Source organism: Chaetodon trifascialis, chromosome 24, assembly GCF_039877785.1.
Source record: "Chaetodon trifascialis isolate fChaTrf1 chromosome 24, fChaTrf1.hap1, whole genome shotgun sequence".
Classification (NCBI taxonomy): Eukaryota; Metazoa; Chordata; class Actinopteri; order Chaetodontiformes; family Chaetodontidae; genus Chaetodon; species Chaetodon trifascialis.
The window spans coordinates 2,295,957-2,309,655 of record NC_092079.1 but is presented as its reverse complement, the minus strand read 5'-3'; the positions used below and the strand labels follow the sequence as shown (position 1 = coordinate 2,309,655).

Sequence of the window (13,699 nt, the reverse complement as noted above, 5' to 3'; positions counted from 1 at the left end):
CAGCGATACAAGTCACTGATGAGCATTCATTGTCTGAAGTTGTGTAATATATTTTAAAGCCAAGATCACTGAAACCTTTTGGGGGCCTTAAGCAGAACATGACCCCAGAGTAATTCCAACAAGTCCTCCAAAGTAAATTACAGAAAGTACATTGTTTGTCCATGCCCTCCTGAACAACACATAGAAGCATTTTCTGATCTGACAACCGTATCAGCGGGATGACATTATTTGTCTGTAACTTTCAAAACGGTTTCAAATCACTTTGTCTTATAATATGTAGGGAAATATCATGAAAGGTGCATAGTTACAATTAAGGATGGGTATTAACAGTACTAGTACTCCTAGTAGTTTTCCTGATACTGCTTATTGATATTATACTTTAATCTTAATCTTATCTTTTTTTTTTCCAAATAGACGGAAGAAAATGATAAAGAACAGACCAGTTCTTAACATTGCTTTATTTTATGCACTGTTATGAACTGTATATAAATTAACATCCTTGAGTAGCAACTGCAACAGCATTGTTTTGAAGAAATCTGTATTATAGACTCTACAATGGAAAACAGGAAAAGTAATCTCAATTTAAACCTTCATTTTAACTCAGGAATACATTAAGGTAGAGATCTGATTTACATAAACAATAGACAATAGATCCTAGACATCAAGAAACAGATTGTTCTGCATGTTATTCAAGGGTGCAGGTGCCAACCCGTTCTTACTTCCAACACGTGACATCTGACTATGATTGGTCTGGACCACTTGGCGTCACATTTTACCGCTTTATAGCAGATTTTTTCAACATGCAGGGTTGTCTGAAAGACTTCTATGACAGCACATTCTCATCATCATATTAAGATCTTTCCCGAAGCCTAACCAAGTATTTTTTGTGCCTAAACCTAACCAAAGTGTCAAAATGCTAACCACATGTTTATTATTGTTCTCAGAAAGTTTTATTTTGAAAATCTAACCAGATTTTGTGTGCTGGATGTTGCATTTATTATTGCTAACTTGACCGTAGAGCCCAGCATGATAACAATGACACCTTAAAAAGTAATGCCAAGGTAACTTGACCAAGCATCCATATGCATAGAGTTGAAAGTCAGAATGTGTTGCAGGTGCACAATTAGAAAAACTTACTATTTTGGTGGGTTTAGTAACTTTGATTTATTTTTAGCCACTCTTGTAGTGCAGCTTTTGCAGTAGCAATGATGGTAAAAAAAAATGATGGCGTCAGTCCACCCCTTTGGTCCAGATTAAAATGTCTCAACAACTATTCAAACTAAGTTCATTGAATTTGTTATTCCCTCATTCCCACTGTAGCATCACTAATAGGTGAAGGTTTTCCATTTCCCTCCGAGTCTAGTTTAAACTATAACCACTTTCAGTAATAGTAATCAAAAGTTTTAGTTGCCTTACCAAAATAGAGAAGCCTTAGTGGTCATGTATGGATGACTATGGATATTGTAGGTACATATAATTAAATATTTGAGATTCAAAATCGTGCATCCTTGCTGCATACATTCCTCATAATTCATTTATGGTTTTGATTTGGCAGATCTATTTTAGTTGTCATAAATTGTGTTGCCATTTTGCTGGTAATTCCACAGTAAAGGCTTGTTTCATACAGACGCCAACAGTGCTACAAATTGACATACAGCAATAGCAGGCACTTACCCACAATGTAATGGTGAAAGTACAATCAAAATTGGTGGCCTATTATATTAAACACGTGGTATGCTATTTTGAGGAAATTACATGTGGACATCTGTGTTCATGTAATATTTGCCATTTGGAGACGATGATTGAACTGAAATATGGTGGGGGTCGCAGGAAGGGACTCATGCACTCCCAGGATTCAGTGGGGGAAATGGTCCTTGCTAATGTTTGATGAGTGACAGTGACTGCTAAGCCAATGAAGACACCAGCTCTGTCAGCTCCAGAATAACAAATCAACCCTCTGACATACTCCTATCAGAGATTAAAAGCTAATGCAACAATCTTTGCTATCATTCTGCTCCACTTAGCCATCACTGATTTCAATGTCTGGGGGATATTTTTTTGTGTTTTGTTTTGTCAAAGCATCCATTTGGGCGAGCTATTTGCTGTTCCCTTTCATTATCCTTCAGACCTGCTGTGCTGCTTTTCAGTTCAGTCAAAATGAATCCGCCATCTCGCCAACTGTAATTGCTGAAAATTCATTTGCAGGGAGCAATTATCTTGACTATCCCTTTGCTTATAACTACATTTAGTCAAAGGAGAGCATATCACACTCATCTAACACATTCTCTGAGAAACAGGAAAGAGGGTGTGGGGTGGAAGGGTTGTTGTTTGTGCTGCATTCATCATCTGTCATTGGAGGGCCAGCCAGGGAGACTGAAAACAACACTGCCTCGGATCATGGAGATTTACTCAGCCGCTGACCAAAAAACCCCATTTTAAACCCCATTCTACTTTCGGCCATTTTATCAGCCATTTTATCAGCCGTTATTATCCGTGGCACCGCCGTGTGCATGTGCAGGTTGCCTCCCAGGGAAAAACCATCTGGGCAATTTTCAAGCCTCTCAAATCCCTCCAGTGCATCTGTTGCATTCTGTAGAAGGCAGCCTGTATGGAGAGCAGCTCCCAGCACCAATAAATGGTTGATACTGTAATGTTTCTTCAGCCAAAAATGAATCGTCCAAGTAACATTTTGTCACGAACTAACTTTTTTTCTATCCCTCCCAGTTATTTAAGAAAGCAGAGTTGCAAGAGAATACACTTTTTCGACATGAATATCAATGTACTTTGGTTTTTGTTTGGACTCAAAGTGAAGGCAGAGCAAAGGGCAATGACAACACTGACCTTTAAAAGGCAGGATTGGTTAGAAAGCACAAAGGCTCAGGTTATGTAAGGAAGAATTTTCTAACAAGTTATAAAAGGAAATTGGGTGAAGATTGGTCCAGGGAGAAAAAAAAAAAGCCACAGTCTCCTTCAATGAAATGAGGGTCAGTGCCATTTTAAAATAAATGGTCAAAAATTTTAGGAAATTTGTTCTCTTTCTGAGAGTGAGATAAGATATCAGTGTCATATCTGTGTATTTATTTGTGTATTTACTTCAGTCATGGCATGGTTTGCCCTGCTTTGTCTAAAGAATGGAAACAGCTAGCCTGGCTCTGTCCAAAGTTCAAAAAAATCTCCTGCAAACACCTCTAAAGCTCACTGATTAATAGACTGTATTGTGTTCGTATGTACTAACAATGTCTGCATGAGTTACCTCTGCATTCTCTGGCTTCCTCCTACAGGCAATTGCGGACTTAAACATCGCCCATAGATGAAAACATGAGACCGAGCCTGGGATTGGCTCCAGCCTCCTGCATCCCTCCAAAGGATGAGCGGTGACAGATGTTTGTACCCCAAAGTTCTATGTGTGACCAAGTTGTGCCTCTGTGTAATATCACCATACCCCATAAAAAGAAGGAAAAAAGATCTCCAACTCCATCCTAAATTAATGTGAAAAATGTCGTCACATGAAGTCAGAGGAGACGGGCTGATGTAATCAAAGCTAATGGACACTGCTGATTAGTCAGGACCATGGCAGTGGCACACATTGTCAAAAGCACACACAGAGCACCATTTGTCATGTTAATGACTGTTTTTGCCAAAGCAGCAGATGACTCCGCTCGGCCTCCTCCCCTCGCCCTCGTCATGTGTGCTGGCCAACACAAAAAGCAGGTTTTGGAGAGCATTTCTTTTCTTTGCTCTTTCAGCTGGGTCTGAGCGGCAGCTGCAGCTCTCTACCTCTCTATGTTATGTCAGAAGGCTTCACCTCATCCTCTAACTCATGAGCAGAGTGTCTGTCTGCCGCTATCGAATGTTACGACACGGCAACGGCACATTCCCCTCGCTCCTCACATGCTGTCGTCACTCCACTGCCAGGGTGGGGGTTGGGGGGCTCGGAGTAGTAATGGCCTCCTCCCAGCCACGGCTGTCCTTGCTGAGACGGACGATTCATAAAGAAGGAGGAAGAGGAGGCTGAGTGCCTGCCCTCTGGCTACTAGAGAGGCCACTAACAGACTAGAATAGATGATGCAGAATGAAATACAGGAAAACTAGAAAGGAAAGGAATAATATGGATAGTGGAGAGTAGGTAAGGATCAATGTATCACTTAAAAATATGTAACAAAAGTTAATTATAAAAATGGGTTTACTGTAATACAGACAGACACAGTGCTAGTATCCATTTTTTTGTCCAGCAAAAAATACATAAGCTTACTTATTTTTATTAAAAGGCTCAAGACTTGCTGTTTTTAGTGTTATTGTGATTTATCGTGGTATACTTTAAATGTTTTGCTTTTTGAATAAATCTTAACCTGACAAATAAACATAAATGATATAGTTTTACTGTCTATTGCCTCCACTCCCAAAGCCCTCACTGGGTGCCTCATGCTGTCATCTATTAGCTGTGTTGAAGCCCAAATTTGTTGAACAGACACACTTGTTTCCTTCAAGATGTCTTCTTTTCCTTTAATAATTCCTGAGGTTAGGGAGAGTGCAAGTTATTCCAGCTGATTGTTGAGCAGCAGCTTGACAGCCACTCTCTGAGATTCATCACATCTGTCTTATATGTGAGAGATTTCCTTCTCAGGGTCACTGACTCACGCCAAACAAGCTGTTTACTGTGCCATAGAGTAATAAGACAGGAAAGTAACTTTTTATTCAACTCGTCAGTGTCCGCATTAGAGCAGGATTTCATATTTTTCATGACACTCTGATGGGCTCTAAAGGCTGAACGTCATGTGAAAAAAGAAAACATGATCCTTAGGGTGCTTGGATCAAACAACTTTCAACAGTGGGATTCAAGTTTTAACAAAATCCTAATTTCATTTGTTTTCTGATTGATGCCAGGCATCAATCATTTTCAGATCATTAAAAGGTAGGTTCAGATTTTTCAAGTGCATCTTAGTAACAGATACAGTATGTATTATCATGACGTGCTGTCATGCTGAGGTGAGTGTGTTGTTTCTGGATGCTGTAATAGCAGTTAGCAATGGTTTACCCTCTCTCTCAGTCTCCAGGCCTCTATTGCTTAGTGTGTCAGATGCCCAAAGTTCACCCCCCCCATGCAAACATTACCAATAGCACAGCTCTGGTAAAAGCTAAATGTTTGTTGGACTCTAGTGTACTGTTCAGAGACCTGAAACACATGCAGTTTGTGACCCTTTATTTTATAATGTACAAGAAGTTTCCTGAAAATAACTGTGTAATTTGGTACTAATTACAGAGAATCAATTGGTTCACTTCCAATTAATTAATTCCAATAATTGCGAGGACAGCCCAGACAGTCTTCTCATCTGTGCTCAACAGAGATGTTCGCTGAACATGAAAATGTATAATTTGTCTTCAGACAAGCATACAATTTAATAAATGTAACAATTAACTTTGAAAGAAATTACCATTTTTATACAACTACTTCTAAGTTCTTTGTAGCAAATGTCCTGGAAAATTATCGGGCAATAACAGACCTGTAAAATTAATGATTACCCGCTCTGCATATGAAGACTTGATTTGGATTGCCCTCAAACACCTTGACATTAGACTTGCTTCACCAAAACTTCAGACTCATTGTACATGCCAAGACATGCAACAACACTATTTTTTAATAAACTTAAAGGTTGGAGCTGATTATATTATACCGTAGTCACACGGTGATCTAATTTAACCTAGTTTTATTCATATTTTTGGTTCATTAGTTTATTACTCTTTAATAATCCAACAAGCTTGTCCATGTACATGTAGTACATATGAAGCCAGCAGCCCTACAGCTTTTCTTGCAATACAGTACAGTTTGGTTCATTGATAGTGATGTTATCAACCCTATCTTCTCTGTCAGTTGTTTTTGGCTACTTGGGGCAGCAGACACAAGTTGTGAACACAGCACTGACACATCATTGCCTTTTCAGTAAATACAGTGAACTTAATAGGATCCAGATGTTATCAAGCGGCATTATAACTCTTGAGTTTTAGAGACAATGTAGTCCAATAACCACTCATTAATTATTAACTTCATTAAGTCAATAAAAATTCCTACAAAATGCAATTGCTGCTGCATATTAGTTGTATTTGACTGTAATTACTTGGAGACAGAGTTGGAGCTGAAATCAATGTAAAACCTCCGGCCAATGTGGCCAATGAAAATAGAGTATTCTTTGTGGCCACCAATTCACATAATAATGATGTGAATTCATAGTTTAGAACTATCTGAGTGAAAAGTGCAAACGAATGACAATGATGATGATGATGATGATTGCTCAATAATAACAACCAACTGGAGACCATCATTATAATTTCCATTATAATGTAACCAGCCCATCCTGATGCCAGTGACTCCAACATTCATCTTGGAGTTGGAGCAATAAATAACAACCGTGTCTGGTACCAGACTGATTCTTTACAGTCTGCTGAGTCATGCAGCAATTTGGAACAGGATGAGCCGATCTTCTTTTGAGAGCATGTATATTGTGTTGCCTTGTTTTTCTCTGAGTTTCTGCTTTGAACAAAACAGTTTGTCAAGAACAACATTAAAATTTGACCTCTGCTTCAGTGCTTCAGACCATTATTTTTCATTAGTCATTATCATCATTGTAGTGATGTCAAGGTAAAAAAAAAAAAAGAAAAAAAAGACTCTGGCCATAATGAGGCACTTTTTCTAAATTCATTCTTGAGATTATTATTTTAAGACTATTCATGGCATTTCTGCATTATTTGAGATAGTGGCAGCTGGAGACAGACAGGAAAGGCAGGTGAGAGAGGGGGGAATGAGATGCAGCACAGGGCCTCAGGCTGGAATTGAACCAGGATCAGTGCAATGAGTGCTCAGCCTTAGTACATGGTGTGCGCTATACCAGGTGAACTACTAGGACACCCAAGTACATACTTTCTGCAAATAACCATGACGAGAAACTAACTTTAGCTGCTTTTCCTGTCATTGTATCCCTGTATACATGAACTGGATACACTACTACAATTGTACCTTTGAATCAACCCAAGGGAAGTGAGCTGAGGGAAATGATGTAAGCGATACACTCACTGACTGTCCAATAGGGTGTATGAGGTTAAAGTGGTGAAGAGTGATGAGTGTCTGATGACTTCTCACTCTACTCACACTTCTCTTCTATCAGCCTGCTGGCATAGACACTACAGAAAGCTGCTTGGCCTGCAGAGCTCGTCATCCCTTAACACGAGATGTCTGCTTCAGCCCAGCCTCACGCTGTTCACACACTCACTGCACTGAGAATCATTGCACATTAGCACCTTCCCCACAGCAGCTGGAGGTATCTGTTTGAATCACTTGAACCACAACACCCAGAAATCTTGTGAGGTGGGAAGATTGCTGTGATCTGCTGCATTTAGTAGACCTTTCTTGCCCTTTCACATTTGAATTTGTGGGTGCTTCTGAGGCATCCTCAGATTAAATTGTAAGGGCAACCTTAACCGAAGTGGCTGCAACCGGACAGAGGACACAACAGTGTCACTGCAGGATGAGTGGATGCTTTTGAAAATATATCAACAAGTGATATTGCTTCACTTTCTGTTCCAGCTTTTTCAAATATTTCCTTTGCATTTAAAGAATTCTAGGTCAATTCACCCAACTGTCCATTGTAAGCATCCATCACAGTTTACAGACCCACTTCCTGCTTCAACTTTGACCTACCGTGCATGCTGCAGTCGAGTGCACACACAGCTTTCCTTTACAATGAGAATTCAGGTCTGATAGTCTTGCTGCTTACATTTCCTAAGGCATTGTTGTAGCAATGCAATAGTTTTTCTGCTTGCCAACTAGCTAGATTTAATTGCATTTTACCTCACCATGCTGTGATGACATGCATTTCCACTACTGCCTCACAGCAGGGGTTAACTGTGTTGACCTCCACTTGGTAGCAGGGCACCACAGCCAACCTGACAGCCTTGTCATATTGAAGCTGCTAATGCAAACACCAAGTCTTCCTGCAGCTGATGCTTCACATTCAAAGCTCTCCAGCAGGGAACCAGTGGGAGGTTTTTATTGCCAAGCAGTACTTGTGACAGAGTTAGCAGCACTTAATTAACTGTGCAACTGTTCAATAAATATTTGGCAAAATATATTAAGAAACAACATATTCACTTCCATTTGGGCAAGAACAACCCAAGCTGTAATAAACAATTATTTTATTCACTAAATTAATAAACACCATCAAGGTACAGACACCTCTAGGCAAAAAACTTTTGGCACAACACTGGTCTATTATTCCTAATGATACCAAAAAGACACCAAAGAGGACTGGGTCCAGTTCTGTTTGGTCACTTTTGTCACTTTTCTGTGGACAGATGTCTTCCATCCAGTGACTGCAATGACACAATTTAGTATGAGCACATGGGGTGAATCTACTGTGTGCCAATTAGTGGAGATGGAACACTCTTTCTGCCAGAGCGACATACGCTTTTGGATTTGGGGACGGGTGTGTTTTTACATCAAAAACCTGCAACCTAACAAGATCACCATTTCTACATTTCCTTGTGTTCCCCTCTTGCTGTTCTCTACTCACTACTGATCTGCTGCATTTAGTAGACCTTTCTTGCCCTTTCACATTTGAATTTGTGGGTGCTTCTGAGGCATCCTCAGATTAAATTGTAAGGGCAACCTTAACCGAAGTGGCTGCAACCGGACAGAGAATTAACTGTGCAACTGTTCAATAAATATTTGGCAAAATATATTAAGAAACAACATATTCACTTCCATTTGGGCAAGAACAACCCAAGCTGTAATAAACAATTATTTTATTCACTAAATTAATAAACACCATCAAGGTACAGACACCTCTAGGCAAAAAACTTTTGGCACAACACTGGTCTATTATTCCTAATGATACCAAAAAGACACCAAAGAGGACTGGGTCCAGTTCTGTTTGGTCACTTTTGTCACTTTTCTGTGGACAGATGTCTTCCATCCAGTGACTGCAATGACACAATTTAGTATGAGCACATGGGGTGAATCTACTGTGTGCCAATTAGTGGAGATGGAACACTCTTTCTGCCAGAGCGACATACGCTTTTGGATTTGGGGACGGGTGTGTTTTTACATCAAAAACCTGCAACCTAACAAGATCACCATTTCTACATTTCCTTGTGTTCCCCTCTTGCTGTTCTCTACTCACTACTGATCTGCTGCATTTAGTAGACCTTTCTTGCCCTTTCACATTTGAATTTGTGGGTGCTTCTGAGGCATCCTCAGATTAAATTGTAAGGGCAACCTTAACCGAAGTGGCTGCAACCGGACAGAGAATTAACTGTGCAACTGTTCAATAAATATTTGGCAAAATATATTAAGAAACAACATATTCACTTCCATTTGGGCAAGAACAACCCAAGCTGTAATAAACAATTATTTTATTCACTAAATTAATAAACACCATCAAGGTACAGACACCTCTAGGCAAAAAACTTTTGGCACAACACTGGTCTATTATTCCTAATGATACCAAAAAGACACCAAAGAGGACTGGGTCCAGTTCTGTTTGGTCACTTTTGTCACTTTTCTGTGGACAGATGTCTTCCATCCAGTGACTGCAATGACACAATTTAGTATGAGCACATGGGGTGAATCTACTGTGTGCCAATTAGTGGAGATGGAACACTCTTTCTGCCAGAGCGACATACGCTTTTGGATTTGGGGACGGGTGTGTTTTTACATCAAAAACCTGCAACCTAACAAGATCACCATTTCTACATTTCCTTGTGTTCCCCTCTTGCTGTTCTCTACTCACTACTGATCTGCTGCATTTAGTAGACCTTTCTTGCCCTTTCACATTTGAATTTGTGGGTGCTTCTGAGGCATCCTCAGATTAAATTGTAAGGGCAACCTTAACCGAAGTGGCTGCAACCGGACAGAGAATTAACTGTGCAACTGTTCAATAAATATTTGGCAAAATATATTAAGAAACAACATATTCACTTCCATTTGGGCAAGAACAACCCAAGCTGTAATAAACAATTATTTTATTCACTAAATTAATAAACACCATCAAGGTACAGACACCTCTAGGCAAAAAACTTTTGGCACAACACTGGTCTATTATTCCTAATGATACCAAAAAGACACCAAAGAGGACTGGGTCCAGTTCTGTTTGGTCACTTTTGTCACTTTTCTGTGGACAGATGTCTTCCATCCAGTGACTGCAATGACACAATTTAGTATGAGCACATGGGGTGAATCTACTGTGTGCCAATTAGTGGAGATGGAACACTCTTTCTGCCAGAGCGACATACGCTTTTGGATTTGGGGACGGGTGTGTTATTACATCAAAAACCTGCAACCTAACAAGATCACCATTTCTACATTTCCTTGTGTTCCCCTCTTGCTGTTCTCTACTCACCTTCCTCTGTTGTATCCGTGTGTATTCTCATCTGCATTCTCTCTCTCTCTCTCTCTCTCTCTCTCTCTCTCTCTCTCTCTCTCTCTCTCTCTCTTCATTGCTTTCTTCCTCTCTGCAGTGCACACTTTTCCAGAACACCTTTTCCCCCTGGCTCTCAGGCAACTAAATATAGTGACTGGTGCAGACAGCTCGGCCTCATAACAAATGGTAAGCAGAGCAGAGCAGCAGCGGTGGTAGCTTGAACATAAGGATGTAGTCTGGCTTCACAGACAATGAACCACATGCAAACAGCTTAGAAACCACATGGCAGATACATAAAATTAAAACCGAACAATGAATACAAACAGCAGTGTTATACTGATATATTGCTATTTACCATGGCTGGGTCTATTCAAGTACATTTGCCTTCAAAATAGGGTTATATAATTGAACTTCAAGTGGTAAGAAGGCAAATATTATTTGGCTATAACTTGAAAGCATAAGAGTTCATTTTCCTTACAAAGGGTCTGAAAACAACTGTGAAGATTTGAATTGAACACAACGGCAAACTTAAATTTCAATATTATATTGATATATGGAGAGAGATGTCTCCATTTCTGCAGTCTGCCATGAACTGTATTTCAACTAATTATTTTACAGTTATATAGAAGTATATTTTGTTAAGCACTGCCTGGAAAAAGAAGTGCACATTTCCATTGCTTTGTATTCACAAGGCCAGCTTATGCAGTATGATATCCCCTTTTTGTCATTCTTAATTATTGTCTCCTGTAGCTCTACTTAAAGCTACAGTATAAATTCTATGGTATACTGTAGGATATGTATGGCACCATCATCACCACCCATGTCTTCCCAAGTGCACCATCATCATCATTATTACTTGAGGTTGGTGGTATGGGTAATGCTGTGTATTATATTATGGTGTATGTTATTTCTACTGCAATGCTGATTCATTACACCTTTTCTTGAAAATACTTACATTCAAACAACAAAGTTCTTTAGTGGACTTCGGAGTTATGACTACACAAAGGAGGAAGTCTGGTGACATTGTTATAAAACCACAAAGTCTAAAGAAGAAGGACTGGATGGATGCGTCAACTAATGGTGATGGTGATGATGGTGATGACATGGAGTTTGTTTTCATTCTTAGGAGCGACTGGTAACCTGGTAAAGGGTATTTGAGAAAGAAAGGCCCAATCCTAATCAAAAATCACTATTTATGTTACCAAAGGAGAATTTGAGAACATTCCGCAATCCTCCAGCTCAACTCTGTCAATAATGACATTATTATCAAACTGCTATTTCCTCCCATATAGCTTCCCATCTCGCAGAGGAAAGATGCGGTGATGGTGTCTTCAACATTTCAAGCACAGTGGCGAAGCACCCTCACTTTCTTTACTTTTAAGATATATGCTAACTGCTTCTTAAACAGTCCAGCATCAGATTTGAATACAGCAGCACAAATTAACTCAATTGTATCGTTGCCCATTTCCACAGCAAACAGTTCTTCAACTTGAACAAAAGAGGAAATGTGAGAAAATGGCCACAGCTTAGCTCCCTCCTGTAGGATTTCAATACAGAGTGACTGAAAACTCTTTACCTCAAAATAAAAGATATTATCAGCCTCTTCTCAGACTCAGACATTTTCTTGGGCTACTGACATTCAGAACCCAAACTTTTATGTGAAAGGCAATACAAAGAATCTTTTTATATGAGCCAGAAACCATCATCATCTTACAGACTATGCACAGCACTGTGGTGTAGGTACCAGCTCAAATCACAACAATCAATTTTCCCAGCATGGAATCTTTGGGGGCAGCTGGATGTTTGATGCTGCAGACTGAATAATGTAATTGAAATGGATACAAATGTCAGAATGTTTGTTTAGTTTATCTACTCATCTTCTGCTGTGGGGGTCGTGCAAGGCTGCATTTGAATACAGCCATTTGAAAGAGGAGAATGCAGAAAACTGCAAACTACCACCTACACTGCCATTAGCAGCTGATTGGCACTGGCAAGACAAAACTCATAACAGCCAGCAGCCGACAACCCCACAAACCATGCACACAATCAAGAGCAAGAATGGAGTATCAAACATCTCTGCAGTGTGTATATGAGTGTGAGTGCATTAACTTGCTTGATTTGCTTCAGTATGTATTTGCTCCATACAAATCTAAAATCTATTATAACACAAAGACCATGAGTGATTACATTTTAATTAAAGGATCAAAGATTGAACAATGCAATCATAAAAAGCTTAAGAAGTTTCCACTGTCCACCTTCCTGCATGTACACCCAAATAGCAACATGCCATCCACCCTATTTTTCCCCCTCACACAAAGACGAGGCAGTCGGTGAAACAATGAAAACAAATTAGTCATTAAATCAATAACTCACTTTCAAGCTCAATCGGCCTTCTCAAAACTAATTAAAGGCCCAGATTGGTTAGACTCACCCAGAACTCCAAGCCGGTAGTTGATTGTGATGACGATGACGTTCCCGTAGCTGGCCAGGATGCTGCCGTCAATCATGTTGCCAGTTCCCTCCATGTAGGAGCCGCCATGGATGTAAACCATGACTGGCTTTAGCCCATTCTCGTCATGAATATCTGCAAAGAAGAAAATGAAAATGTAAAAAAAAAAAAAAAAGTCTAGCATGTAGCGATTTTAAGGAGAACCACATGGTTTATGCAGCTGAATTCTGTTGAAATATGTGATGATGCATTGTGAAAGAATATTCCCATAAATTTTACCTATGGAAAATTGCAGATTTTGTGCCCTGTTTACTCTAGATTCAATGTCATAATTTAGTACTGAATTGTTTGCAGGTTTTAAAGCAGACACCAGTAAGCGCTAAGTCAATTAATTAATAATTTAATTAATAACTAATTAATATATCTGAGGTCAGTTGTGGTTACTGTTGATACTTTTGCTGTTGTTTGATTCTGTAACAGTATGCATTTCATAGCCAGGATGTGTTTGGTTTGATGGTGGCACTGTTGTTATTGATACAATGAATAAATGCAAACAAGTTTGTTCACGTTAGTTTACTCCCAGAGTAATATGATGGCACCTTAACAAAAGTAAAATATGTCCATATGCATAAATTGTAATGTGCTACAATGAAAGACATAAATAACAATGACTTATCAGCAGATCTTTCACTTGAACAAACTCTGAGCAGGACATTTTACAGTGTAAAAATCAATTTGTCAATGTTCTCTGGTGGACAAACTATCTAATAAATGACCTAAAATGTATCTTTGACATTCCTCTATTGACATATCTTGTTATTAACTGGTCGCCATATGCATC

General features: G+C 39.4%; 1 protein-coding gene across 2 annotated transcripts in view; it reads right to left on the bottom strand.

Moving 5' to 3' along the window:
* The window catches only part of nlgn4xa (neuroligin 4 X-linked a), a 108,872-nt gene that overhangs the window by 52,274 nt on the left and 42,899 nt on the right, over positions 1-13,699 (bottom strand). For both annotated transcript variants that reach the window (XM_070994134.1, XM_070994133.1), the window contains one exon: positions 12,841-12,993. In XM_070994134.1, the coding sequence (XP_070850235.1) occupies positions 12,841-12,993 (153 nt within the window). The remainder of the gene's footprint in view (positions 1-12,840; positions 12,994-13,699) is intronic.